At 41.8% G+C, this 25619-nt stretch overlaps 1 protein-coding gene across 3 annotated transcripts in view; it reads left to right on the forward strand.

Moving 5' to 3' along the window:
- PFC1 (Ribosomal RNA adenine dimethylase family protein) overlaps positions 1-25619 on the forward strand; it is a 403194-nt gene that overhangs the window by 100661 nt on the left and 276914 nt on the right. For 2 of the 3 annotated variants that reach the window (XM_089406245.1, XM_089406246.1), the window contains exon 3: positions 9313-9369. The exons of the other annotated variant lie outside the window; for it this stretch is intronic. In XM_089406245.1, the coding sequence (XP_089262371.1) occupies positions 9313-9369 (57 nt within the window). The remainder of the gene's footprint in view (positions 1-9312; positions 9370-25619) is intronic. 3 annotated transcript variants of the gene reach the window in all.

Consider the following 25619-nt stretch of genomic DNA (forward strand, 5'->3'; position numbering starts at 1 on the left):
GAAATGTACGAAAAAATGCAAAAGATGGCCATGACATACAAATTTAGCACGTGGGTAAAAGCCAAACATGAGCTCTACCCCTTACCCATGTACATCACCATGGTTCCTATGAGCCCTAAATGAGCCCCCTCCATCATTAAGGAACCCATGATTGTCCCAACCCTTGGTGAGTAATGAACTGCCCCACTTTAAGGGGGTATCCACTGCTACATATTACACATCATGCTCTCATCCCTTGGAGCCCCGAGCAGTTATGAAGAAAAATCAGTCAAAGGCAAAAGGCATATGAAGAAGGGTGGAAAAACAAAGGCCGGGGTAACTCATTTACCATGATTTTCTCCCTCCTACACTTATTTACCTAGGTGTGGGCTTCTCCTATTACAACTACCCTTGTACCATGACATGTGGTCTTGATAATTCCTCTGATCCCCACTCCGTTCCATTATGATATCATCTACCACCTACCATTTGAGGGATGTACCATGGACATGTCACACCCTTTAGAGGTTGAAACCACCTAATAGGGTCTTTGGTTAACCCTCTATTGAGCTTGGAGACACTTGTACATGCCAAAGCCCACTATGGAAGGGTATGCCACCATGAAGTGCCCCATTGATTCCATGAGTTATAATCTCTTTTACTTGATTATTCTAATCACTTGTTGTATTGGAGGGCAAGGGGACTCATCGGATCTTATGCAGGATTGCAGTTGGGTTTCCGTTTAGGGCTTGGTCTCCCTATACGGGGTCCTAACGCTCCAGAGGGCCACATTGACATTTGTAGGGTGAGCGTTGAGAGCCATGGTCCTCCACCATAGTAGAGATTACTTCATGGATCCCCAACAACTCTCATCGATTGCTCGTGTTCCACCTTTTGGATGAGGATGATGCACCTGGTTCACCATGCCCAACCGACTCCACAATTGCACCATACACTTGACAAATGTTCCAGGGTCCAGAGGATTGTCTCTCGATGCAGAAGGAGGGCTTATGTCATCATTCCAGCACTTACAGATGGTTTACAAGCATATTCAATCCATTTGGAGACACATGAGGACGTCTTTGTTCCCCCACACCCACTTGGGAGCACCACAGGTTCTTGCTTGGAAAACAAGGGGTCGACCCCTTGTCCAGTATGCTTGGGCCCATTTCTACATCATGGCACCCCTTGGACTTCATTAGGCCTCCTCAAAGACCCAATGACGTACTTTATTGATTATTCGACCCTCTTGAGTGGCTTATTCTTGTATTATTGAGTTATTTGGTGGGCTTGTCACCAAAAGTATTGTTATTATGCACATTATTTTATTCTAGGGGCATTTTTAGTCCAAATTAGGCTATTCGAATCCCTTAGAGGATTGTATAAATAGAAGAGAGACATTCTCTCTCATTCATCATCACTTGGATTGGGTTATTATCTCTTGTGAGATTTTCGCTATACCTTTTGGAGGACGAGTTTGGATGATATGGATGAATTTTGATGTTTGGATACCTCTCTTGTCTTGGAGCTTCTCTATTGGCATAATTTGATGATTGGATATACTCTTTTATACATGTAAGTGCTATTTTCATGCTTATTCTTGTTATTTACTTTTGTCACATGAATGTTGTTGGGATTTTCGCTATACAAGTCTGAAATTTACTGCTTTTCTATACGAATTGGTGGAAATTGTGATCTTTTATAGTGTTGCATCATGTCATGGGCCATGTATGAATGGGTGAATGTTCCTAGAGATATTTTATGTTAAATACATCTTGAAAAGTCATCATTTATTGCAAATTGAAGTATAAAGACCTTGAAGCAGCTGCTCTCATGCCCTAATGCCATGCAAAGTTGTTTGAAGGCCTCCTTGATTGGGTGAACTCTTTCCAAACCATAAATTCTCCTTGACTCCATCTCTCCCAAAGGACAAGGCACTAATCCTCCATAGGTGATCACTTTCAAAGCTTATTTCTTTCACCTTCCCCTCTTATTCTAGGCCTAGCCTCTATAGGTCACCTAGGGCATCATTTTTCTCATGATTTAGCCATCAAAAGAATTCGATCTCTTGCCCACAACTGCATTGGTGTGTCCTCTAGAAGCCCTCCAAATTTCACGAAATTCCGATGGTGGGATCTTGAGATATTTCAAGCCCTAGCTTGAAGATCGATTCTTGTCCTTGGTTTCCCATTGGCTAGTGACCTCATTGGGATCATAACATTAACTTATCGAAAGAAGATTCCTTCTTTGATCCTCTTCCCTTCCCTGATTAGGTCGAGTACATCCTTGGTTGATCAACTCCATATCCTTTAGCTAATTTTGGGTCCACTTTTCCCTTCATAGAGAGCCCATCACTTTGCTTCCGAAGCAAGCAACCCATTTAATTGAGTTCTCTTGTGAATAGGCTTATGAATCACCTCCTTATCTTTTCATTGATCATATATTCTCGTGATTCCATCATACCGGGTCTCCTCCCATTGTTGAAAGTTCGTAAAGAGCAGGGAGCCTTAGTTGAGGTGACAGTGGGCTATCGCTCTGTTAACGCTTGAAATTTCACCTCAGGCTGAGAAAGGCAAACTCCAAGGCAACATCAAACCACTTAGCCTCGTAGCTAGCCCTACGGGGCAGGAGAGGGCTCTCTCTGGTATATCTCGGCAAAGATCTTCAAAGGGCGGAGATAACCAATATAGAACACTGATTTTGGGCTAGTAAATTGATAAAAGGTTTGATTTGAGATTTTTAGGATTTTGGTGGAAAATCGGGGAAAGACAATTTTGGGTGTGGGGATTGGACATAGTTTTCGCAGGGGCTCTTTGGGGCAAGATAGGAGACTGTATTGATGGCTTTGAAAGAGTTGGATGGATGAGAATGACTGGTGAGGAGCTAAGGAGAGCAAGCAATCACCTTGAATTCCTCTTAAACAGATGAAAACATTGATATTAAGCAAACTTAAAAGCAGAGCATGGCAATCATGAATTCTACTTTAACACTTCATTTGCCTAATTTGCAGAAGGAAAAGTAAGAAGATGATTCACATAACAAACTTACAAGTACAAAGAGAAACACACCATCAATACATGTAACCACAGGAATCCCAAAAAGGACTGCAAAACCCTGGTCTTTCTTCCTTTGCCAAAATTGCAGAGATACAATGAGTAATACAATAGAAGCTTTCTCCCTCAAGAGTCCAACCATGAAAATGACCAAGAAAGTACATAATATAGGCAATCTAACATCTTTCCTTGCCTCTAGGAGTCGAGCTCACTATCCTAGGAGCTGTTTCAACCAATTCCAAACTGAGCACTAGAATCTAGGCAGTCAAAACAACTTGCCTCTATAAGCTAGGAAACCAATTCATTCATTAAATTTTTGCCTATTTCATGAATGAATCTTCTAGAAGAGATAAATAAGTGTCAAAGTATCATAAAATTACATCATTTACATCAAGGAGGATCAAAACCCACTCCAAAAAGTCAAACCTAGTCAAAACTGCGTTTTGCTGAGCTGTAGGTGCATTTCTGTGAAAATAGCCTGATGCGTAGCGCCCTGAATCTCAACGCGTAGCGCGCCTTTGGGCCTGCTTTTGAGGCACTTCCCGGAGTCCAAATGAGGCAAAAGTGGGCTTGTTGGAAAGGTCTGGATGTCTACTTTCCAACCCAAGTGGAATTTCTGAATTTGGTGACCATTTGCCCCTCCAAAATTGCAATCTCCCAAGACTGCTTCCTGTGTGTCAAAAAAGTGGCAGAAAGTCATTTTTTGCATGTTTTTTGACCTTCTGGAGGCTCAAAACTTGGTGAAATTTCTTGGCAATTGCTGAGCAAATGTGTTTTTGCATGACAAATCCAAAAATGCTGAGTTTTCATGAAATGGAGTTGCCCATCTTCAGGGTAGCGCGCGGCGCGCTACGCGTTGGGGAGGAAAACCTGTTTTTTGCCCAAAAAAAATCACAAATGACCAAAAATGCTCAAAATTTTTTGAAATTTGTGCTGGAGGTAAGTCATTTAGCACCATGCTCCTTCAAGGAAGCCTCAGCCAAGATGTGGAGGGGATCGGGCCTTTTTCTTCGTTTTAGTGCCTTGGCCAACTGTCCTTTGAGCACCTTCATTTTTGCTTTACATACGTGCATCCGAGCCCAATAATGATTCTTCATGTTCTGGAGCATGTCCTTATTTTTGTTAGCCTTGGCCAACAACCTCTCCAAATGAGCATTGACCCGGAGAAGCATAGCCTCTCACTCAATGGGTACCAAATCACCGGGTCTCTTGCGAGCCAAGTTGCGGTCTTCATGGATCCTCCGCAACTCATCGAGAGTGTGCTCATCCTCTAATTGCTTGTTGCGCTGCTCTAAATATGTGATTGTCCAATTTGCCATCTCCAATTTTTTTTGCAACAAGCAATTTTCAGCCTCCCGTTGCTGAATGATCTCCTTAAGCTCCGAGCTAGGAGAACGGGTGTCAAGATCAATGATGTCAATATCTGGATCACCTGACAATCCCTCCTCAATCATGGGCTGCTTGCCCCTCTCTGATACCTGTGCTGCTGTCGGAAATGAGGCCCCTTCCACCTGGTGTGGAGATAACACTCGCGGTGCTGATGAAGAAGGCGAGACCCCTTCCACCTGATGTGGAGAAAATACTCGCCGAGCTGATGCAAATAAGGCCCTGTGGCCTCTCTGATATGTGACCAATGGAGGGGAGCTGACATGTCTGGGCTCAGGGATGTCATACTGCTGTGAAGGTCCTCCCTCCTCATGAACAACCTCAGGGGGTGGTGGCGTTGTGAAGAAATATCGAGAGATGAAATCCTCCCATGGAATACCCTGCTGGGCCAACAGATGCATGACCACAATCTTGATCAAAGCATAATGGTAGATGCTCCTGTGTTGCTGTGCTGGGCTCTTTCTCTGCACCAAGGGCACCATCCTCTCAATATTCCGACACATGAAGAAAGGAATGTTCATCATTCGTACCCGTGTGAAATGCATCAACAAGCGGATATGATACGAATACAAACGTGAAAATCTGCCCTCACAGGTGAAATAGCGAATGATGAGCCTCATCAAGGGCGCATACTCATCCCTCAAGAATCTGAAAGGAAACACACTAGTTAGGTGCCTCATATATACAGGTTTAATGTAGGGCTCATACTGGAATCTGTCCAACAGCTGGCGCTTGTTCCACTCTTCTCCAACATTGGGTATCCCTGTTGCTTGAGCAACAACCTCAGGTGACAATGTAAAATCCACCCTTGCAAGATTCACATGTCCGTTGTGCAAATGCAAAACAAACAAGCGGACCAATTCCCTGTGGTGTTGAATTTGGGAAATTCTCTCGCAATATCCATAGCATGATTGATGACGGAAACATGTGACTGCAAGTGGACAAGCTTGCAAATAGGCCAAAGAGGTGGGCTCCTCTCTCACATGCAAACCACCCTTACCACCCCTGTGAGGCATCCTTGGCACCTCAACCTCCGGTGTTGACTCACGGTCATCACTTTGCTCATAGTCTGTTTCGGTTTCTGACATGGTTTCAAGAGCAAAATGGCTGAAATGTACTGCTGCTTCTGCACAAATGACCTGCTGTTTTGACTGTTTGAATGCTGTAAAACTTAAGAGATTTGAGGTCGTTTTGAAGCTTGTTGGCAATTTGCTGTAGGTGAAACCCAACGCGTAGCGCACGGGCCCTGACGCGTAGCGCGCGCCCAACGCGTAGCGCCCGACCAATTCTTCCACTGCAGAGTGTGCCCTAACGCGTAGCGCGCGCCCAACGCGTAGCGCGCGGGCTCTGATGCGTAGCGCACAGGGTCTGTTTCTCAATTCGCCCAGTTTCACACTAAATCGCCTTTCACACTTGCTCTTGGAGTCTTGGAGGCAAATGAATGACAAAATGAAGAGAGAGGGGCTTTTATAAGCTTGATTTAAATTTATTTCCCCTCAAACTCACTTTATAATGTTTATAAAATGACACTTTTTGAAACTAATTGCTGCTGACTTGTGGTTTTCTTTTTGACATGAAATTGGTTGAAATGATGCTTTTTCTTGCAAATTTTTGCAGGGATAGCTTCTGAAGAGTCTTGGCAAAGGAGACCAAGGCTGCATGCCAACTTTTGGAGAGTTTGAATTTTTTACACATTTTTACAAAAAATGAGAAAATGACTTTGCCTTCAAAAGCAGGGTTTTTGAACTCAAGGTAAAAATTAGCTGTACAATATGAAATCATTTGAAGTGATGCTTTGCTGGACATCCCTCTGGCCTGCTGGGCATTTATTGACCTCAAAAGACATGACCTCAAAAGACAAAATTGGACTAAACCCTAGACCTAGGACCTTGATTTCAAGACAAGACCAATGACCCTGTAAGGAATTTATTGACTGAAACAAACTTGATCCAGCAATGCCAAGAGGGGAATAAATGACACAAGCCCCTCCATCAGGGTTATGGCATGCCTAATGGAATGCAATAAGATGACACTGATGAGACACCTACTTATGCAAATGCAAAGAGCTTTGATCGCTGATGGAGGGCTACTAGACCGATTCTAACACGCTCCATTGTTGCCTTTGACCTAGGAATTGCCCTATAGGATTCCCTTCTAGGACCCTTGCTAGTTTGAGCGGTAACAAGACTTTCTCCACTGTCATAGAGATGAGGTGAGAGTGTCCCATAAGACCTTCCTCATTGTCCCTAGAGGGTTGTCGCTGTAGCTCCCTTATGATTCTTCTTCTTTGGATTCAAGAATGTTTTAGCAAATAGAATTGAGCAGAGATGGGACATGATTTGATGACAGGATATTTGTGATGATCAAATGATGCAGTTGGAATTTCTCCCTAGCTAAGAGGGAGTGTTAAGTTGGCAGCTCAGTGACAAATTCGAATCATTAGACTAGATTTCTCTTTCCGAGAGGACCAAATTTGGCCTTTGAAGCACTAGATTTGGATAAGGGAAATTGTATTTTTGAAGTGAAGCCCTCAATGTCACAATTAATCAAGTTGGCCTAGAGGCTAATTAAGCCCTCATCCAATGCCTATAAGTTAAGGTCACCTCAAGCTCATTTGGACATCAATCATCACACACATCCCTCATCTTCATTTGGTTCGATACATCTGAAATATTGCAGGGATCTTCTTCACACGTGCGAGCAAGGGGAAAGGAAAATTGTAGGAGGCCGAATTCTGTTTTTGACCAGCACTCTGACTTTTGTTGATTTTTGGAGATTGGGCATGGTTTGACAGATTTTGACTTGGGTTTTTGGACTGTGTTGGAGGGCCAAATTTCTTGGCACAAAAATTGAGATTTTCTCGACACTTTGATTGTGGTTAACTTTAGAGCTGCAACTACGGTTTTCGTTGCCCTTGACTTTGAATTTGACTGAGTTTGAAGGAGAATTTTGGGATTGTTTGAGGCTCTTTGACTAGTTGATCAAGCCACACTTTTTGACTGCTGACCGAGTTAATTTGATGGACTGTTGACCGTTGACCATTTGCTGCTACCGCTGCTGCCGTTGACTTTGACCAGATTTGACCATTGGCTCATATTTTGGAATTTGGTTGGTTGTATTGTTGGATAAGTCAATCTTTTAATTTTTATTTATGGACTTGGGCTCATTGTACTGGCTATTGAACATTTGAAGACAATCTAATAGTAGAAGAATTTCAAAGGTTTTTCCCCCTTGGGGGGTTTCTCTTTGGTCTTTGACCAAATCAATGTCTCTTGTTGATGTGTTGATTGTCTCCTGTTTTCATTGCATTTATTGTTCTATCTTCAGCTACTATTGTTTATTGAGAGAACTAATTATTGTTGAAAATATTGATAATTGAAGAAGTGTATGGGGCTAAAGTAATTGAAATAACATAGAGCAGTTCAAAAATTAACATCCGAAAGCATTAATTATTAGATTCTTACACTAACTGATATGAGTATAGATGACAATGCAAATACTCACATAAGAATGAAAAATGCAAGTACCAAAATGAGATTGCAGAACTAGACATGTTGTACACTCTATATTCCATTGGATATATATGTATATGAGTACAAAATTGTGGTGGGTAGAGGTACGTGAAGAGTTGGAGGTAGGTGGAGTGTTAGGTGAGTGCTAATCTTTGATCAAGTCACATTTACAATGTTTGGAATTAGTCTGCTAGGAACTAGGACTATGTCTCATCAAATATATCACATAACACATTCTTTGTAAACACATTAAGCATTTAATTGAAATTTGCCAAAGCTCAATAAATGACAATTTTAATGGCTAATATAACTGGCTAGGTGAATTTCAATATACAATATGTCAAAAAATTGTCAAGATCATTTTTTTTCTTTTTCCTTTTTTGTTAAACTCTAAAAAATAAAGAAATAAAGCACACATATATAGCATGTTTTTGGACAATATGTGATATTTGAAGATGTTTTTTAGTCTTGACCTTTATTTCGACCTTTCAATGGAATTCAGACTTGGACATGAACCGAGTTACTTCGAATATATATAACAAATAAAAACCGGCATTTGAACTTGGAATAGGTTAGTGGTAGATTGTTTAGGAGACAACAATCATTTGCAGTGAGATGGTGATTTATTGTATTGAGACACCAATTACAATTGAGAAGTTGTTGCATCAATACCACTACTTGCATCAACAACCAAGCATTTTCTTATGAGTTAGCATTATGACACGAGTGTAATAATTTTTCAAGAAGCTTTGATTACATTTTAATCTAGTTTTAAATACTTAGAGATGTAGTGTATTTAGAGGCAATTCCCGAGGTTTCTATGCACCAGTGGATGAAACATAAGTCAAGGGATCCATATAAAGAAACAACATTTCATTTGGTCTAATGTTTCCATGTATTCAAACACAACTTGTTAGTGGCCAAATAAATTTCCAGAGATGGGTGCTTTTGAATGAAGACCCTCCCATTGTTGAAAATTGAAATAGTTGTTTATAAGTATATCAAGCAACATACATGCAACATGCTTCAATTGAGGTGGCAACAATAGGATTGATCAATTGTCTCTTAGAATATGATATATTTTTCATTTATGATCATAAAAGTCTGCAAAAATTTCTATATTATATTTTCTATATGTTTCTGTGTTATTTTTATCTTGCTCCATATTTGCAATTTGAATGAATCTTTGAGAATTTGGTGTGTGTAATTTGACGTTTGCATGTGTACTTACCTTTAAACAAAATAACATGTTCATATTATTTTTTAGTTATAATATACAAGATTTTCAACAATTTTACTTTTGTTTTTATAATATCATTATCTATTATTCATCTTGGTTAATATTTTACATGTTCTAAAATGATATTCATTTTGAATTGTAGGATCCTCATATGGCCATGCTTGTTTCAGAGAGATTTAACGATAATGGAAGAGTGAAGGTGATTTGAAACCATCGATTGTAATACTTCATTAGTTCCTTTGCTGGCTAATATTATTTCAGAATGGTTTAAAAGAAAAACTATCTGGGCATATAAGGATTGTGACATGGTGAATATATATACCATATACCCTTTGTATGTTGTGCTGAAGCATTGCATGAATTTGACACCAAGATAGGAGTTTTTCAATTACTTGGTTTAAATTCTATAGATTGATTTATGTGTTGAAATTAGTATGTGTGTGTCTATAAAGAAATAAGAGCCAAATTATTCCAATAACTAGGCTTTATATTTCCTTTGTGTGGCAATTTTATGACCACAACTAGCATATAACTTGTGTATTTCACACATAACATTGATGTCTTCGTTGTAGAACCTATTGCCCCTCTTTCAACAGTGGTACTTATATCTATTGCAGCATTTATAAGCCCAAGGTCACAATTCAAAAGTCATGTAACAACAATGTGAGGCCCTATAGGCATCCTAGACTATGTGTCATGTTGAGTCAGTTTGTTTTTGGTTGGACCGTGGCTAGTCCCTTTAAGTTCATCTTGCCTTCCTTTCATCTTGGATGTTGAAAATGTAGATGGAAGGTCTTCTGGCTTGTGCCTTAGCCAGTGAAGACCTCAACTTAGTCTTTCTCTAGCATGGATGTGAGTTCATGAGATAGACTTCAGTTACAATGAGTTGATTTCCAGTTTACTAGAATGGTCATCAAGGTTGCATGCGTAGTGTTGGAGCTTCAGTTAGTTGGAGTCTTCTTCAGTTTGACTACAGGACGAGGTGGCAGTTACAAGTTCAGTTAGAACAAGTTAAGTCTTCAGTGTTGATTGGAAAGAGAACGAGTTAAGACTCTAGTGTTGACTGGAGAGAGAACAAGTAGAACTCTTAGTTAACTCATAATCGCAACTCGAACTTCTAAATTGAACTAGGCCTTCTTGCATGCTCGAATTCTATCTATAAATAGAAGGACAAATGCACAAGATCGATCATTCATTCTTGTGAGATCATTTCTCTGTGTGTGGAGTGCGTATTCTTGAGGAGCAAGTGCGCACAAATTTAGGAGCTGATCTGTGCTACGAAATAAGAACTGATTTGCACAAGGAAATAGGGGCCAAGTGCACTAGGAAATAGGAGACCTAGTGCACAAGGAAATAAGGCTTCTAGTGCACAAGGAAATAGGAGCAGGGATTAGAGATTCTCAAGGCAAGTCAAGGCTATGTAGTAGGAGAACAATTGTGTTCTCAGAGATAGATTGGTGGTTGCAGTAAGCAACGTGAATTGTAATAGATCTAGTTTCTCGGGAACAATCAATAAAATACCACAACAAAGAAAGTAGGTTTTCCCTTTTGGATTTCCTGGGTAAAACAAGCGTGTCAATTTTGTGTGAATGTGTTTTTATCTCGATTATTTCCATTGCATGTTGAAAGTTAAAAAACTCTGTATCTTGGTGAAAGTAAATTGGTTTCAATTTTCAGTTGCCTTGTTTTCAGTAATTCATCTAAGTAGTGTGCAGAGTTTCAAGAAAATTAACATGGTATCAGAGCCATGCTCTATATAAAAACCAAAACCAAGATTGTTCAGTTAGTAAAGTGTGCAGTTCAGTCAAAAGGCTTGCACTAGAGTTTGAAGAGCAATATTTTGGATAGTAATATGTCGTTCCAAGGACTTAAGTCACCGTCTTTGGCGAATAAAATCCTTTGGATTTGAAATTTGCCAAACTTCAATGTAATTTGAATATATTCAATTTGTTAATTTTTGTAGCATCGGATGATGTTCTAGTCTCGAGACTTTGTGGAAAGGCTAAAACACAAGAATTCTCCAAAATCCAAAAATCATTTCTAGAAATTCCACCTATAGATGGCTCAATTAAATTAATTGACCATAATTAAAAATTTCCAAAGAAAATTGGTTAATTAATAGGAATTAATTGAGAAAGATGTGAATCATCTAGAAATTCACACGAATCGACTTGAAGATGATCTCAACTATCGATTAAGTTTTCATCGTGGTTGTTGGAGTCCCAATTGGAGTTTATAAGAAGAGGTCAATGGGTAGAAGGAGAACACACCAGTGTAGATACTCAATGATCTAGGCAGTTTCATTTTCCAATGCAGGTGATTCAGTAGGAGAAATCGAGCCAGTAGATCAAGTAGCAAGTGTCAAAGGGGTAGTAGAGAAGTATTCTGGTGGAGATTCTAGTTACGGAGAGCCAGAAAGAGGAGGCATAAATTATTCTCCAGGAGGCTGCGCAGAGCCTCAATTGAGTAGTTCGATTCAACTGAAGAGAAGCTCATTTTCAGTTCGAGAGGTCAGGAATATTTTCCAGAGTATCGGAGAGACAATTTCCTAGTTAGTAGCAGGAATGACAACTTGATTTGCAACATTTCCGGGATGAGTGTGAGAAGGTATGCGCTAGAGTGACGCAGGGCTTGCACAAAGATGGGTGGGCGATTTTCTTTTTAGAGGCAGTAAGGTGTCGGGATTGTTTGGAGAAGGTAAAATCCCTCATTATATTTTTGCTAGTATTTCTCTTGAGTAGAGTTGCCAGTTTGGTGACTATAATACCCTAATTGTGGAATTTTAACCAGATAGCAGATTGTAATACCCTAACTGTGGAATTTTTAACTAGATAACAGATTGTAATACCCTAACTATGGATTATTTAACCAGATTCCAGATTGTAATACCTTAACTGTGGAATTTTTAACTAGAAAGTAATTGGGATTTAAAATTTTAAATTTACAGAAGAATACCTGGAATTGTTTTTGCTGTTGAGTTTAATCCCGGGTTGTCGACGCTCCAAATTCGCTCTTGTTACCAAAAGACCAATACCTCCCTGCCAAACTGGGTAAAATCTCGGTACCCAGCTCCAAAATACTTGAAATTTGAAGTAATTTGGCCCATGTGCCCAAAAGCTTCAAGGACAATCAAGGCTGCTCTAACTATAGTTCTTTACTGTAAGTTCTCCCTTCTTGCACTGCGCTCTGAAGGCAAAAAAAAGGATCCCTTCTCTGTCGCACTCTCTTCTCTTTTATTGCTTAGAGCCACCATTCATTCATCCTCCACCACCGTGGCTGTGAGGCGAGGATTCTTGCCCCCTGTCCCTTTGTGTGGCTCCTCACAGTGATTTAAGGAGGTAGTCACGTTTCATTTTCACTCACCATTTTATTAATTTACGTAGTCCCTTTTCATTAGGGTTTATTTAATATTATTTTATTTTTCTTTTAATGTTTGATCTTTAATTTAAAAATTAATTCTTTTATAACAACATAATTCTCTTTTAACTTTTAACTTTAATAATTTAATTTAGAACCTTTAAGGCTTTAGGTTTACATAGTTTTTTAATATAATATATATATATATAATTTCTTTTATTTAATTAAATTCTTTTGTATTAATATATTTGGAATAATGTATTAGTTATTTTATGGTGGTGGTATAACAAGTATTCCATAAGTATATATTTATTTGATTTTGGCGAGTTTAGGTATTTACCTCGTATGTCAATAATTCATTCACTGGACTTTTATAAATGGTTTGCATATATACTAATGCAACATATGCGATACATGCATATGTAGCTATCATATGCATGTCTCATATGCATGCTAATATTTACGTTCTGTTTGTAAATTGTAGGTGGGTCATTACATACACCCCTCCTTCAGAAAACTTCGTCCCAAAGTTATAGTTTATGTAGTATATCAGTAGTTATTTAATGATTAGTATAATTATGTAGGATTTGAATTTTGAACATTTATAGTTTTACAAGCTTAATAGTCATACCTTGCCCCTGCTGGGTTCCCAAGCTATTCTAGAATCACCCTATCCTTCCTAATCTCTTCCACTCCCATCCTATCCGTCCTCTACTGGAGTATGCCATGGCGTCAGCTATACTGATCTAACCATTCATAGGTTCTAAGGATGACAACGTCGACTATATCGACTTGATTTCCCAGTAGGCATTTGACAATCATCATCACATGTCTAGGGGAGCGTGACTCGCACAGTCCTCCCATGACTCCAGGTTTTGGAGGATAAACGGTGGGCAATACCTCCACCCCTCCTTCAGGACCAGGGTCAACACCCTATCATGGAATCTTATTGAGCCTTAATTGTTCTTGGAGCTTTTGTCATCACGTGGTCATTTGGTAACGATGCTATCTGCAATGTAAACACTTGTCCATACATTATAACATATGCATCAATATATTCAAAACAATTCATATTTAAATAACAATTTCCGTATAATTCATATATGTTGTTGTCTATGATATAACGTACTTGGCCATGTCCAACCCATATATCAGTAAGTTAGCTTTCATATTAAAATGTAGTCATCCTTTTATTTCTCTCATCAATCATGTCGATATGCATAAATGAAACCAAATTATAGATATCTTCATCCATAACATAATTTATGATTTAGATTTCATAGCAAGGTTAATCAAATACTAAACTTCATATTGGTATCCATATTCCAGCAATGTTAATTAAATAACATATTTTATATTGATATCCATGTACCAGCAGAGTTAAGCAAATAACATATACCATGTACCAACAGAGTTAAGTAAATAACGTATTTCTTATGGGTATCCATGTACCAACAAAATAAAATTCATTTTTACATGTGATAGTTCAAAATGATAGTCTTCAGTATCTAACTAAAATAAGTAGTCATGTACAAAATAAGGTTTTAAGTTCGTCAAAATCAACACAAGTTTGGATATTTTCGACATATGGTCTCTGTATCTTCTCAAGTAGCCGATCTAGGGCTATACTTGTCCCACTAGACCTTAACTTGGTCTACCAGGTTCCTGAGTTGTCGAACCCTACGTTCCAATATACGTAATGGTTTCCTCGTCTAATACCTGTAGTTCCTTCCATTGAAGGTTATGAGATTTGTCAACTATGTAATGTCTTAATATAGATACATGAAATACATTATGAACTTTATGCAAGTGGGGTAGCAGTACAAGACGATAGGTGAAGGTCCGATTTTTTCCAGAATTTTGAATGGTTCAATAAATTGGGGTGATAACTTTGTTCATTTTCCAAATGGGATGATTCTTTTGTTGGGTCTGATGCGGATGAAAACTTGATCTCCTACTTCATAATTCCTATCTGTCATGTGAGCATTGACATAACTTTTTTGTCTATCTTGTGCCTCTTTCAATCATTGTCTAATTTGTTTTACCTGTTTCTCCATCTCTTGAATTAATTCTGGCCCCACTACCACTCGATCTTCTAACCTGTCCTAACTTAACGGTACTTGCAAGGTTTGCCGTACAATGGTTCAAATGGAGGCATTCCAATTGAACTGTGATAGTTGTTATTGTATGCAAATTCAACTAAGGGAAAATACTTTTCCCAGTGTGTTTGTTGGTCCATAACGTACGTCCTCAGCATATCTTCTAGTACTTGGTTCACCCTTTCTGTTTATCCATTAGTGTCAGGATGGTAAGCTGTACTTATTTAGTTGAGTTCCTAACGCTGATCGCATACAAGTCCAGAATCGTGAAGTGGATCGTGAATCTCTATCTGATAGGATCTTCTTAGGTACTCCATGAAATCCGATAATTTCGTTTATAAATATCCGATCTATGTCAGTAACTTCGTAAGTACCTCTTACGAGAATGAAACCGATGCTTTTCGTTAATTTATCCACCACAACCAGATTAACATTATGCTTTTGTGGCATAAGAGGTAGCCCAACGATAAAATGCATAGAAATTATTTTCCATTTGGTCATAGGAATGTTGTGAGGTTGTAGGAGCCCTCCTGGATGACAATGGTTAGCCTTCACTTGTTGACATTCGAGACATTTTGCAACGAATTGGACAATATCACATTTCATGGTTGCCCAAAAGAAGAGTTTCTTTGTATTAGCATACATTTTCTTTACACCAGGGTGTGCACAATATAATGCTTTGTGGGCTTTCTTAAGGATGGTGTTTCAGAGATCCCCACTATCAGGTATGTACATCTTTTCATGGAATCGCAAAATTCTATCATCTTCAAGTTCATATTCCTCAAACTTAGGTTCCTTTGGATTTTTACTATATAATGCTTTGTGGGCTTTCTTAAGGATGGTGTTTCAGAGATCCCCACTATCAGGTATGTACATCTTTTCATGGAATCACAAAATTCCGTCATCTTCAAGTTCATATTCCTCAAACTTAGGTTCCTTTGGATTTTTACTATCAAGCCCGGATCTTACTTTTAAATACCAACTGTCACTCAAGAGATGTTCTAATACTCGTTTCCTCAAGTCTACCTTGATAGGTATGAGGGAAAATATCCAAGGTCTTCTACTTAAAGCATCTGCCACTACATTCTCTTTTCCTTTAATGTATGAAATTCCAAAGTCATACTCACTTAGGAATTCACTCCATCGTCTTTACCTAGCATTCAAGTCTCTTTGAGTAAACAAATATTGTAAACTTTGGTGGTTGCTTTTGAGCATAAAGCTTCTCTCTACTAGATAATGTCTCCATATCTTTAAAGCTAGCACTACAACGAATAACTTTAAATCATGCGCGGCGTAGAGTTCTTCATGAGGCTTTAATTTCCTTGAGGCATACGCCATTACACCTTTATCTTATATTAATACTCCACCTAATCCTTGCTTGGATGCATCAGTACACACAGTAAAATCTTTGTCCATATCAGGGACTCGCAAGATTGGTGCACTGGTCAACAATCTTTTAAGTTCAAAGAATGCTCTATGACATTCCTCAGTCCATTCATACCTAACACCTTTACGTTGGAGGGTTGTGATCGGCTTTGCAATTTTGGAGAATCCTTCTACAAACCTTCGATATCAACCGCGTCTAAAACCATAAAGCTTTGCACTTCATGCATATTTTTCAGTATCGACCATTCCATGACTGCCTTTACCTTCTCAGGATCTATTGAGATCCCTTCACTAGATATAATATGACCCAAGTAATGAATCTTTTTCTGAAAGAAAGAACACTTGGATAACTTTCCATATAGCTGGCGTTTCCTAAGGCAAGATAATACTATCGGTAAATGTTCTTCATGCTCTTTCTCATTTTTGGGGTAGATGAGAATATCATCTAAGAAGACTTGTACAAATTGGTCGAGATATTTGCGGAGAACACTATTCATAAGGTTCATGAATACTGCTGGTGCATTGGTCAACCCAATGGTACCACAGTAAACTCATAATGCCCAAAGCGTGTTCGGAATGCAATATTTAGAGATATCGCTTTCCTTAATTTTTAGTTGATGATAACTTGATCGTAGATTGATTTTTGAAAAGACAGAAGCTTCTTTCATTTGATCGAAAATGTTTGTAATTCGAGGCATTGGATGCCTATTCTTTACTATAGCTCGATTTAAGTCTCGATAGTCTATGCATAACCGCAAGGAACCATCATTCTTCTTGGCAAAAATTACAGGAGCACCGCAAGGTGAAACACTGGGTCAAATGTGTCCTATGTCTTGTTGTCGCCCGAATTGTACAGGCATCGCGACAATGCTTAGGACGAGGGCTGTCACTTTGATCCCCACCCACTCCGTTCTAGCTGTCTCCCAACAACAGGCTATTTGGGGTACTCCCTATGGAATGAGATGAAGGAAAACAAGTTGGAAACCAACTTGTTTGGGAGACACGGATGAGTGGCCTAGCCAATTGGTTAAATTCGAGCAAGATTATTGATTAGATTAGAATGAGACGAGTGCCTTAATGGAGTCACAAATTCTTGCTTATAATAAATTGGGCCCAAATGATCGGATGGACACCCGCTTCTTAAGATGATTGACTGACATGAATGATATGCAAACCTATGACTTATGTGTGATGCAGAGATCTTGGTTAGTTTTTAGTTAAATGCCTAATCTAGATGTAACCTTCCTTTAACTATTTTGAAGATGGGCTGCAAGGTAGGTTGTGGGAAGGAGGCCAACAGAAAGCAGGCTAGGGCCTGATTAACGATACCTTCTATTGTGCTCCTATCACCCGATGCCTTCGGCACTGCAGAGATTGTGGCTCTGACGACTGCAAGGTCACCGTGTTAACCACCGAAGAGTTACCGAGACCCCTCAAGCTAAGTGAGAAGGGTTGTCCTATGTTTCTATCAACCTAGCTTATGCTAGGAGATAAATTATTAGTGCAATCTACACTTAGTATGCTAATGCAAGAGATTATGAGTGAGATTTGTCTTGATGTGATATTCCTAATTAGCTATGGCTAATTGGAATATTCGATTTTGTTCAATTTTTGCCTTATATAGTTATTTGTAAATAAAAAGTGAGGAAGGGGGACATTACTCACTTTAGAATAAAAAGTCACTTCCTAGGTAGCACAACGTTGTGACTTAAAGGGGAGCCAAGGGGGCCAAGGGGGGACGCAGAAATGGAGCCCATGCAGAGCGTAGGAGGGAAGAACACGTGGCAAGAGGAAAAGCACGCAGGAGGAGGTGAGCCTAGGGATTGTGAGAGGCAGAGGCTATAAAATAGAGATGAGCCCCCTCATTTTGGATCATTCAGTTATGTGCATTTTGAGCTAGTCATTTCGACTTCTGAGCATACTGGCTGTTTAGCTGGTCTGTAGCATTGTTTAGTGCATTGAGTGTCTCTGTTTGGAGATCTCACCCTTAGCCCCGGGGGACTTCGAGTGCCTGCTCAGGCAAGGTATTTCTATCGACATTTCAGCAGTAGTTTTATCAGCATTTCAGTAGTAGTTTCATTAGCATTCTGGAGGACTGCGCAGCACTTGGAGAGGGACACAGTTCTTTTTGGTTGTAGTGCTGGATTGGGGTTTGCAGGTGGAGTTATGCTGGGAGATTGAGCAGAGGTCTAGCTCTTGTCTCATTGGAGGATTTTAGCAGGGCTTCAGGCAGTGTTTCAGGCAGAGTTTAGAGGGGTTTCTTCAGTGGTAGCGCAAGGCATTGAGGAACTGCGCAGAACCCCAAGAGGGTGTTTTTCGGGGGTCGACCATTCCAGGAAAGCTTTCTAGGTTTTTCTGGGTTTCTTGAGTAGAGCCCGAATCCAGAGTTTCAGCTTTTTCCGAGGAGGGGAGCAGCCCCAAATCATCATTTGTTTTCTAACAGCAGCATCGTCCACGTAGAGAGGCCATTCTTGTCATTCTGAGAGTATTTCTTCACTTGCCTTGTGCAAGTCGAGGTGCCATCTGTCTAATTACCTCTTGTACTCATTTTATTGCTCAGTATAATAAAATGGCTTAGCATTTCTCGCTGCATTTCTTGTATCTGCTTATATTTCCAATTCACATGATTATATGCTGTTCCACTGTTATTTTATCATTTCTGGGTTATTATATCATTTGCACATATTTGGTTGCAGTTTTTGCTAGGGTTTGAGGATTATTCTGGGTTAGAAATATTACAGTGGTATCAAAGCATAGATTTGGCTCAGCCTGTGGTGCTAGCAATCTATGACACCAGGGGAAAAACCCTACATTTGTTACAGAGGTAGGAGGTACAGAGACACTGGACGTAGGTTGGAGAATACCTACGAGGAGGGAGACTGTGTTCCTGTGGTGGACGCAGAACAGGTGGAGCTGGTGGTAGACACAGAACAGAGAGAGCCAGTAGTGGACGCAGAACAGATGGCCGACGACAACGGGAAGAGATTTGCGGATATGCTTCTCAAATTAGTGCAGGATATGTCGAGGAAGATTGAGGTGATGAGGCAGAGATTCACGGCAGTTGAGGCCAGACAACGTGAGAGCCCGCGAGTTTTCAGATTGGTGAGGGATCAAGTGCATCCCATCACTTGCCAGAGCAGCGTGATACTGTGCAGCAGGTGGCCTCACATGTCCCTACACGCTCTACCATGCCCACTTTCTTAGGAGCAGACACGGGGGCCGTAGCCCAGTAGGAGGCAAAGCCCGGACATATGGGCGATTATTTTGCAGAGTACCAAGCCTATGGGCAGGAGTTCAGGGAAGCCCTCTCATTCAGAGATTTTGTTTAGCTCCAGCGGGATAGCAGACCCTGCAACCATCACAAGGGGTACTGGCATTGCCATGATGGCGACATCCACCGTGCAGCGAGTAGATTCCACTTGCCTACGTTTGATGGCTCATCAAACAGTTCGACAAAGTCTTGGGTGGAGAAGCTGGACATTTATTTCCAGCGTAACCAGATGTCAAGGCAGAGGCCATCAAGGTGGCAACATTGCATTTGGATGGCAAGGCCCAGGATTGGTGGTTTCATGGGATGGTTACACTAGGGTACTCCACAGTGACGACATATGCCGAGTTTACCAGGCAACTGATGGAGCAATTTGATCGGAGGGATCTAGAGCAGCATTTCGTTGAGCTGACGAGGCTCAAACAGACAAGGAGCCCAGAGACCTACATTGCAGATTTCTTGAGGGTCTCCGTGATGGTGCCAGGCCTATCCACGACACGGAGGGTCTACATGTATGTTGAGGGGTTAGCAGAGCCACTTCGGGGCCTAGTCCGATCCACTAGACCAGCCACACTCCAGGACGCTATCAACAGGACCTGGGATTTATAGGATGTCTTACCCAGGACCCGGACACTTTACCCCCAGAGACAGACTTTCCAGTCTAAGGGGAAGGACGTGAGGATTCCACCTCCAAAGTGGAATCCAGGATCAGTACAGCTTGATGATGATTCCAGGAGGGAGCTGAAGAAGAAGTGGTTGTGCTTCACATGTCAGGAGCCGTGGGCGCCGGGACATAGATGTGCTGTTGGTAAAGCACATTTTATTGAGGTCTTCTCCGAGAGCAGTGGAGAAGAAGATGACAAGGATGATGGGGAGGTAGGAGATAGCCATGCCATACAGGGACCTTTACCACCTCCACCAGCAGCAGCAAGAGGTGCATCATTTGCACCTACCGGAGGGGCCCTTGCAGCGTTGCGAGGAGTACCCAAGTATCTGACGCTGCGCGTACGAGGGACAGTACGTGGCTAGCGCGTATCAGTTTTGGTTGACAGTGGGGCAACCCACAACTTCATCGATGCACAGATGGTTGAGCGGAGAGGTATTCAGATAGAGAGCTTCGATGGGATTTCAGTATTGGTCCCAGGAGATCAGACCATGACGTGTGCTCGTTATGTCCCAGAGCTTTTAGTGACGATGGGCACCTACACATTGACTGACCACTTCTTCTGGACACCAACATGATACTGGGTGTTCAGTGGCTTATTACTCTAGGGAAGGTCACGACGGATTGGAAGACCCTAGAGATGGAGTGGCATGATGAGAAGACAGGGAGGCATGAGAAGATACGGGGACAGCACACATATCCGCCTCAAACTGTGTCAGCTCATCGGATGGAGGTAGTCTTCTGGAAGGGAGACATAGAGTGGGCAGTGGAGCTGCGTGCATCAGAGGCAGGGACTACAGGGCAGACGGTACATCCAGAGATCCAGTCTATCCTTGATCGGTATGCCATAGTGTTTGGAGAGATTCCACCAGGACAACCACCGGATCGGGGGTTTGAGCACACTATCGAGCTTCAGCAGGGCATCCAGGCAATGATCACCACCCCCTATAGGCATCCCAAGGCCTATCGGGACGAGATTGAGTGGGCTATCCAGGAGTTGCTGGCTCTTGGGCACATTCGACCGAGCACGAGTCCTTTTGCTTCTTCTATGGTGTTGGTGAAGAAGAAGGACGGTACGCTGAGGATGTGCATTGACTACAAGGCCCTAAATAAGAAGACCCTGAAGAACAGGTACCCCATACCCAGGATCAATGAGTTGATGGGCGAGTTGAGAAGGGCACGTTTCTTCTCAAAGATTGATTTGAGATCAGGGTATCATCATATTCGCGTGAGGCAGCAGGACATTCCCAAGACCGCCTTCAGGTGTCACTATGGGCACTTTGAGTTCTTGGTTATGCCTTTTGGGCTAACCAACGCCCCAGCTACATTTCAGTCCTGCATGAATCACATCTTCTGTAGGTCACTTGAGGAAGTTTGTGTTGATATTCTTCGATGATATTCTCATTTACAACAGGACTTGGGAGGAGCATCTCCAACCCATTGAGACAGTATTGCGTATCTTACAAGAGTAGCAATTCTATGCCAAACTCTCCAAGTGCGAGTTTGGGTTGACGGAGATGTTGTATCTGGGACACATCATAGGGGTGGATGGAGTGAGGGTCCACGAGGAGAAGATCAAGGCCATCAGGGAATGGCCAGAGCCGAGAAACGTGACGGAACTTTGAGGATTCATTGGCATTTGCACTTACTACCGAAAGTTCGTCAAAAGTTTCTCATAGCTTGCTGCACCCCTAACAGATTTGACGAAGAAGGGGCATTCAGTGGGTCGGATACAGCGCAGCGAGCCTTTGACAGGCTCTAGGAGGTTATGAGCAGCTGCCTAGTGCTTGCATTGCCAGATTTTACGCAACCTTTTGTTTTGGAGTGTGATGCATCGGGAGAGGGGATTGGCGCAGTGTTGATGCAGGGAGGCCACCCTATAGCCTTCGAGAGTCGAAAACTCCTTCCGCATGAGAGGTTGTATTCTATATACGACGAGGAGATGTTGGCCATCATGCATGCATTGGCTAAGTACCGACAGTATCTGGTGGGTAACAGTTTCAGGGTGAGGACTGATCACAACAGCCTCAAGTTCTTTTTGGAGTAGAAGCAGCTACAGGAGAGGCAGCAGAAGTGGATTAGCAAGATCCAAGCATATGACTTTGACATTGAGTATGTCAAGGGTAAGAACAACGTGGTAGTAGATGCCCTTTCACGTAGACCAACCACGTTGTCTCTTATGAGCTTGGATACAGACTGGAGGGGTCTCAGCTCAAGAAGAAGATACTCGAGGCATCACATGACTCACCATTGGCAGGCCATCAAGGGTTTACCAAAACCTACAGGGCCATCAGAGAGAGGTTCTCATGGAAGGGCCTCAAGGAGGACATACTCCAGCATGTCAGGGAGTGCGATGTTTGCTAGAGGAACAAGGGGGAGATGAGCCATCTTGCGGGATTATTGCAGCCTCTTCCCATTCCGGAGGGGAAATGGGAGAGTATTTCGATGGACTTCATCACAGGGTTGCCCATAGTACAAGGCAAGGATTGTATCTTTGTCGTCGTTGATCGGCTGACGAAGTATGCACATTTCTTTGTTATATCCGCACATTATACAGCAGCACAGGTGGCCGAGCTGTTCTTCAGGCTACATGGTCTTCCTAAGACCATCGTCAGTGATAGGGACAACCGTTTCATGGGCAGGTTTTGGTAGGAGCTTTTCCGGTTGGTGGGGACGGAGTGGACACCGAGTACCAGTTATCACCCACAGACGGATGGGCAGACAGAGATAGTTAACAAGTGGCTAGAGGGCTACTTGCATAGCTATGTCAGTGGGCAGCAGCAAGCATGGTTGAGGTGGCTACATCTAAGGGAGTAGTGCTACAATACTTCACATCACATGTCCATTGGTATGTCACCATTCTATGCCTTATATGGGTATCATCCTTTATCTTTTGTTGACGTGATGTTTGGTGATAGCAAGGCTCCCAGAGCCAAGATCTGGATCCAAGAGAGTCAGGATATTCTCTGAGCTCTCAAGGATAAGATGGCTATAGCACAGAATCAGCAGAAGCTGTATGTCGACAGGGATCAGGTGGAGAGACAGTTCGAGGTAGGGGACATGGTCTACCTACAATTACAGCCATACTGACAATCGTCACTAAAGCAGAAGGGGGCTGAGAAGCTCAAGCCCCGCTTTTATGGGCCTTACAGGGTGATACACAGGGTTGGACAGGTTGCATATGAGCTGGAGCAGCCCCAAGGCAGCAAGATTCATAACGTTTTTCATGTATCATGCCTGAAAAAGGCATTGGGGCAGCATGTGACAGTGACAGATGAGCTACCACCCATGGATGACGAGGGGCATTTGGTATTGCAGCCGGAGGCTATCATTGATACCAGGGAGAGGCAGCTGCGGAGCAGGACGGTCCGGGAATTCTTGGTGAGGTGGAAGAATTTGCCGGATGAGGATGCCACTTGGGAGAGTGAGAGGATCTTGCAGCACCTATCACTTCAGTTGCTTGAGGACAAGCAACATTTTGCCGGGGGAGACTGTGATATTCCTAATTAGCTATGGCTAATTGGAATATTCGATTTTGTTCAATTTTTGCCTTCTATAGTTATTTGTAAATAAAAAGTGAGGAAGGGGGACATAACTCACTTTAGAATAAAAAGTCACTTCCTAGGTAGCACAACGTTGTGATTTAAAGGGGAGCCAACGGGACCAAAGGGGGGCGCAGCAATGGAGCCCACGCAGACACATCGAGAGACTACGCAGGAGGGAAGAACACGTGGCAAGAGGAAAAGCACGCAGGAGGAGATGAGCCTAGGGATTGTGAGAGGCAGAGGCTATAAAATAGAGAGGAGCCCCCTCATTTTGGATCATTCAGTTATGTGCATTTTGAGCTAGTCATTTCGACTTCTGAGCACGTTGGCTGTTTAGCTGGTTTGCAGCACTGTTTAGTGCATTGAGTGTCTCCGTTCAGAGATCTCACTCTTAGCCTCGGGGGACTTTGAGTGCCTGCTTGGGCAAGGTATTTCTATCGACATTTCAGCAGTAGTTTTATCAGCATTTTAGTGGTAGTTTCATCAGCATTCTGGAGGACTGCGCAGCACTTGGAGAGGGACGCAGTTCTTTTTGGTTGTAGTGCTCGATTAGGGTTTGCAGGTGGAGTTATGCTGGGAGATTGAGCAGAGGTCCAACTCTTGTCTCATTGGAGGATTTTAGCAGGGTTTCAGGCAGTGTTTCAGGCAGAGTTTAGAGGGGTTTCTTTAGTGGCAGCGTAGGGCATTGAGGAACTGCGCAGAACCCCAAGAGGGTGTTTTTCGGGGGTCGGCCATTCCAGGAAAGCTTTCTGGGTTTTTCTGGGTTTCTTGAGTAGAGCCCGAATCCAGAGTTTCAGCTTTTTCCGAGGAGGGGAGCAGCCCCAAATCATCATTTGTTTTCTAGCAGCAGCAGCAACATCCACGCAGAGAGGCCATTCTTGTCATTCTGAGAGTATTTCTTCACTTGCCTTGTGCAAGTCGAGGTGCCATCTGTCTAATCACCTCTTGTACTCATTTTATTGCTCAGTATAATAAAATGGCTTAGCATTTCTCGCTGCATTTCTTGTATCTGCTTATATTTCCAGTTTACATGATTATATGCTGTTCCACTGTTATTTTATCACTTCTGGATTATCATATCATTTGCACATATTCGGTTGGAGTTTTTGTTGGGGTTTGAGGATTATTCTGGGTTAGGAATATTACACTTGAGTTAAGATTGTTTGAGTTATTTAAGTACTTAGTGAAAATCTTCTTAAGAGTACTTAACAATAGTGAATTGCAATCTTATACAAGGTAAAATGCTTAGAGATACAAGTGTAAACTTCAACAATATTCCACAAGATACCAAGTACCCCAAGATGCCAAATGCTTAAAATGGTCAATCAAGATGCTGATCACAGATTTATGATAGTTTATACCAGCAATACTGTTGAAATTTCTAAGTCTGACACGTTAGAAATTCCAACTGCACTATCTGGTTTATTTCACCTACTTGTTTATTCCGTAACAAGTTATTTAACCATATAAACACTGAAAATAAACACAAATGCAGTCTCAACTCATATACAAATCATCAACTGAAATAATAGAGAAACACACAAGGGACACTGTTGTTCTTGGACAATCATTCCGGGAAAAACCCAATGTGGGAAAATCGGTGCAACAGTTCTGAGGGTTTTATTATTAAGCAACTTTTTTGAGTACAACTAGGGTGCCAAACTGGCTCACCCAACAGAGGTTTCTACGCGGCAGTAATACCTCTTTTCGGAAGCAGATATTCAGTTTCTCAGTATTAGTTTGCCCCATGAAAAACCTTTCGGCGCTTCTCCAAGGCTCTGCGTCAGTCCTGCTAGCCTCTGCGTAGCTCTGGAACCCTCTGTGTCAGCTCTTTGGCCTTTTGCATCACCCACGTAGGTCCCTTAGCCTCTGCGCAGTCTCTCGCTGCCTCTGCGTGGCTCCTGTTGGCTCTGCATAGCCTCCTCAATCACTGTGTTGGCCCTCTGGCACTATCTCTGCCTCTCTGCTATGTACTCACTATCCCTTGTTGCAACTCAGATCACTTGGTCGATTTCTCTTTGCAAACCCTGCTCCAAAAAATCGAATTAACTTATCAATCTTGGTGTATCTCCAACTGACCCTCAAGCCTTCTCTTGTACTTTTATTGTTGAGTCTTCAACATCCGAGATT

The sequence above is a fragment of the Pinus tabuliformis genome, chromosome 2_2 (assembly GCF_031772625.1).
Source record: "Pinus tabuliformis cultivar Carrire ecotype Pingquan chromosome 2_2, CPIR1, whole genome shotgun sequence".
Lineage (NCBI taxonomy): Eukaryota > Viridiplantae > Streptophyta > Pinopsida > Pinales > Pinaceae > Pinus > Pinus tabuliformis.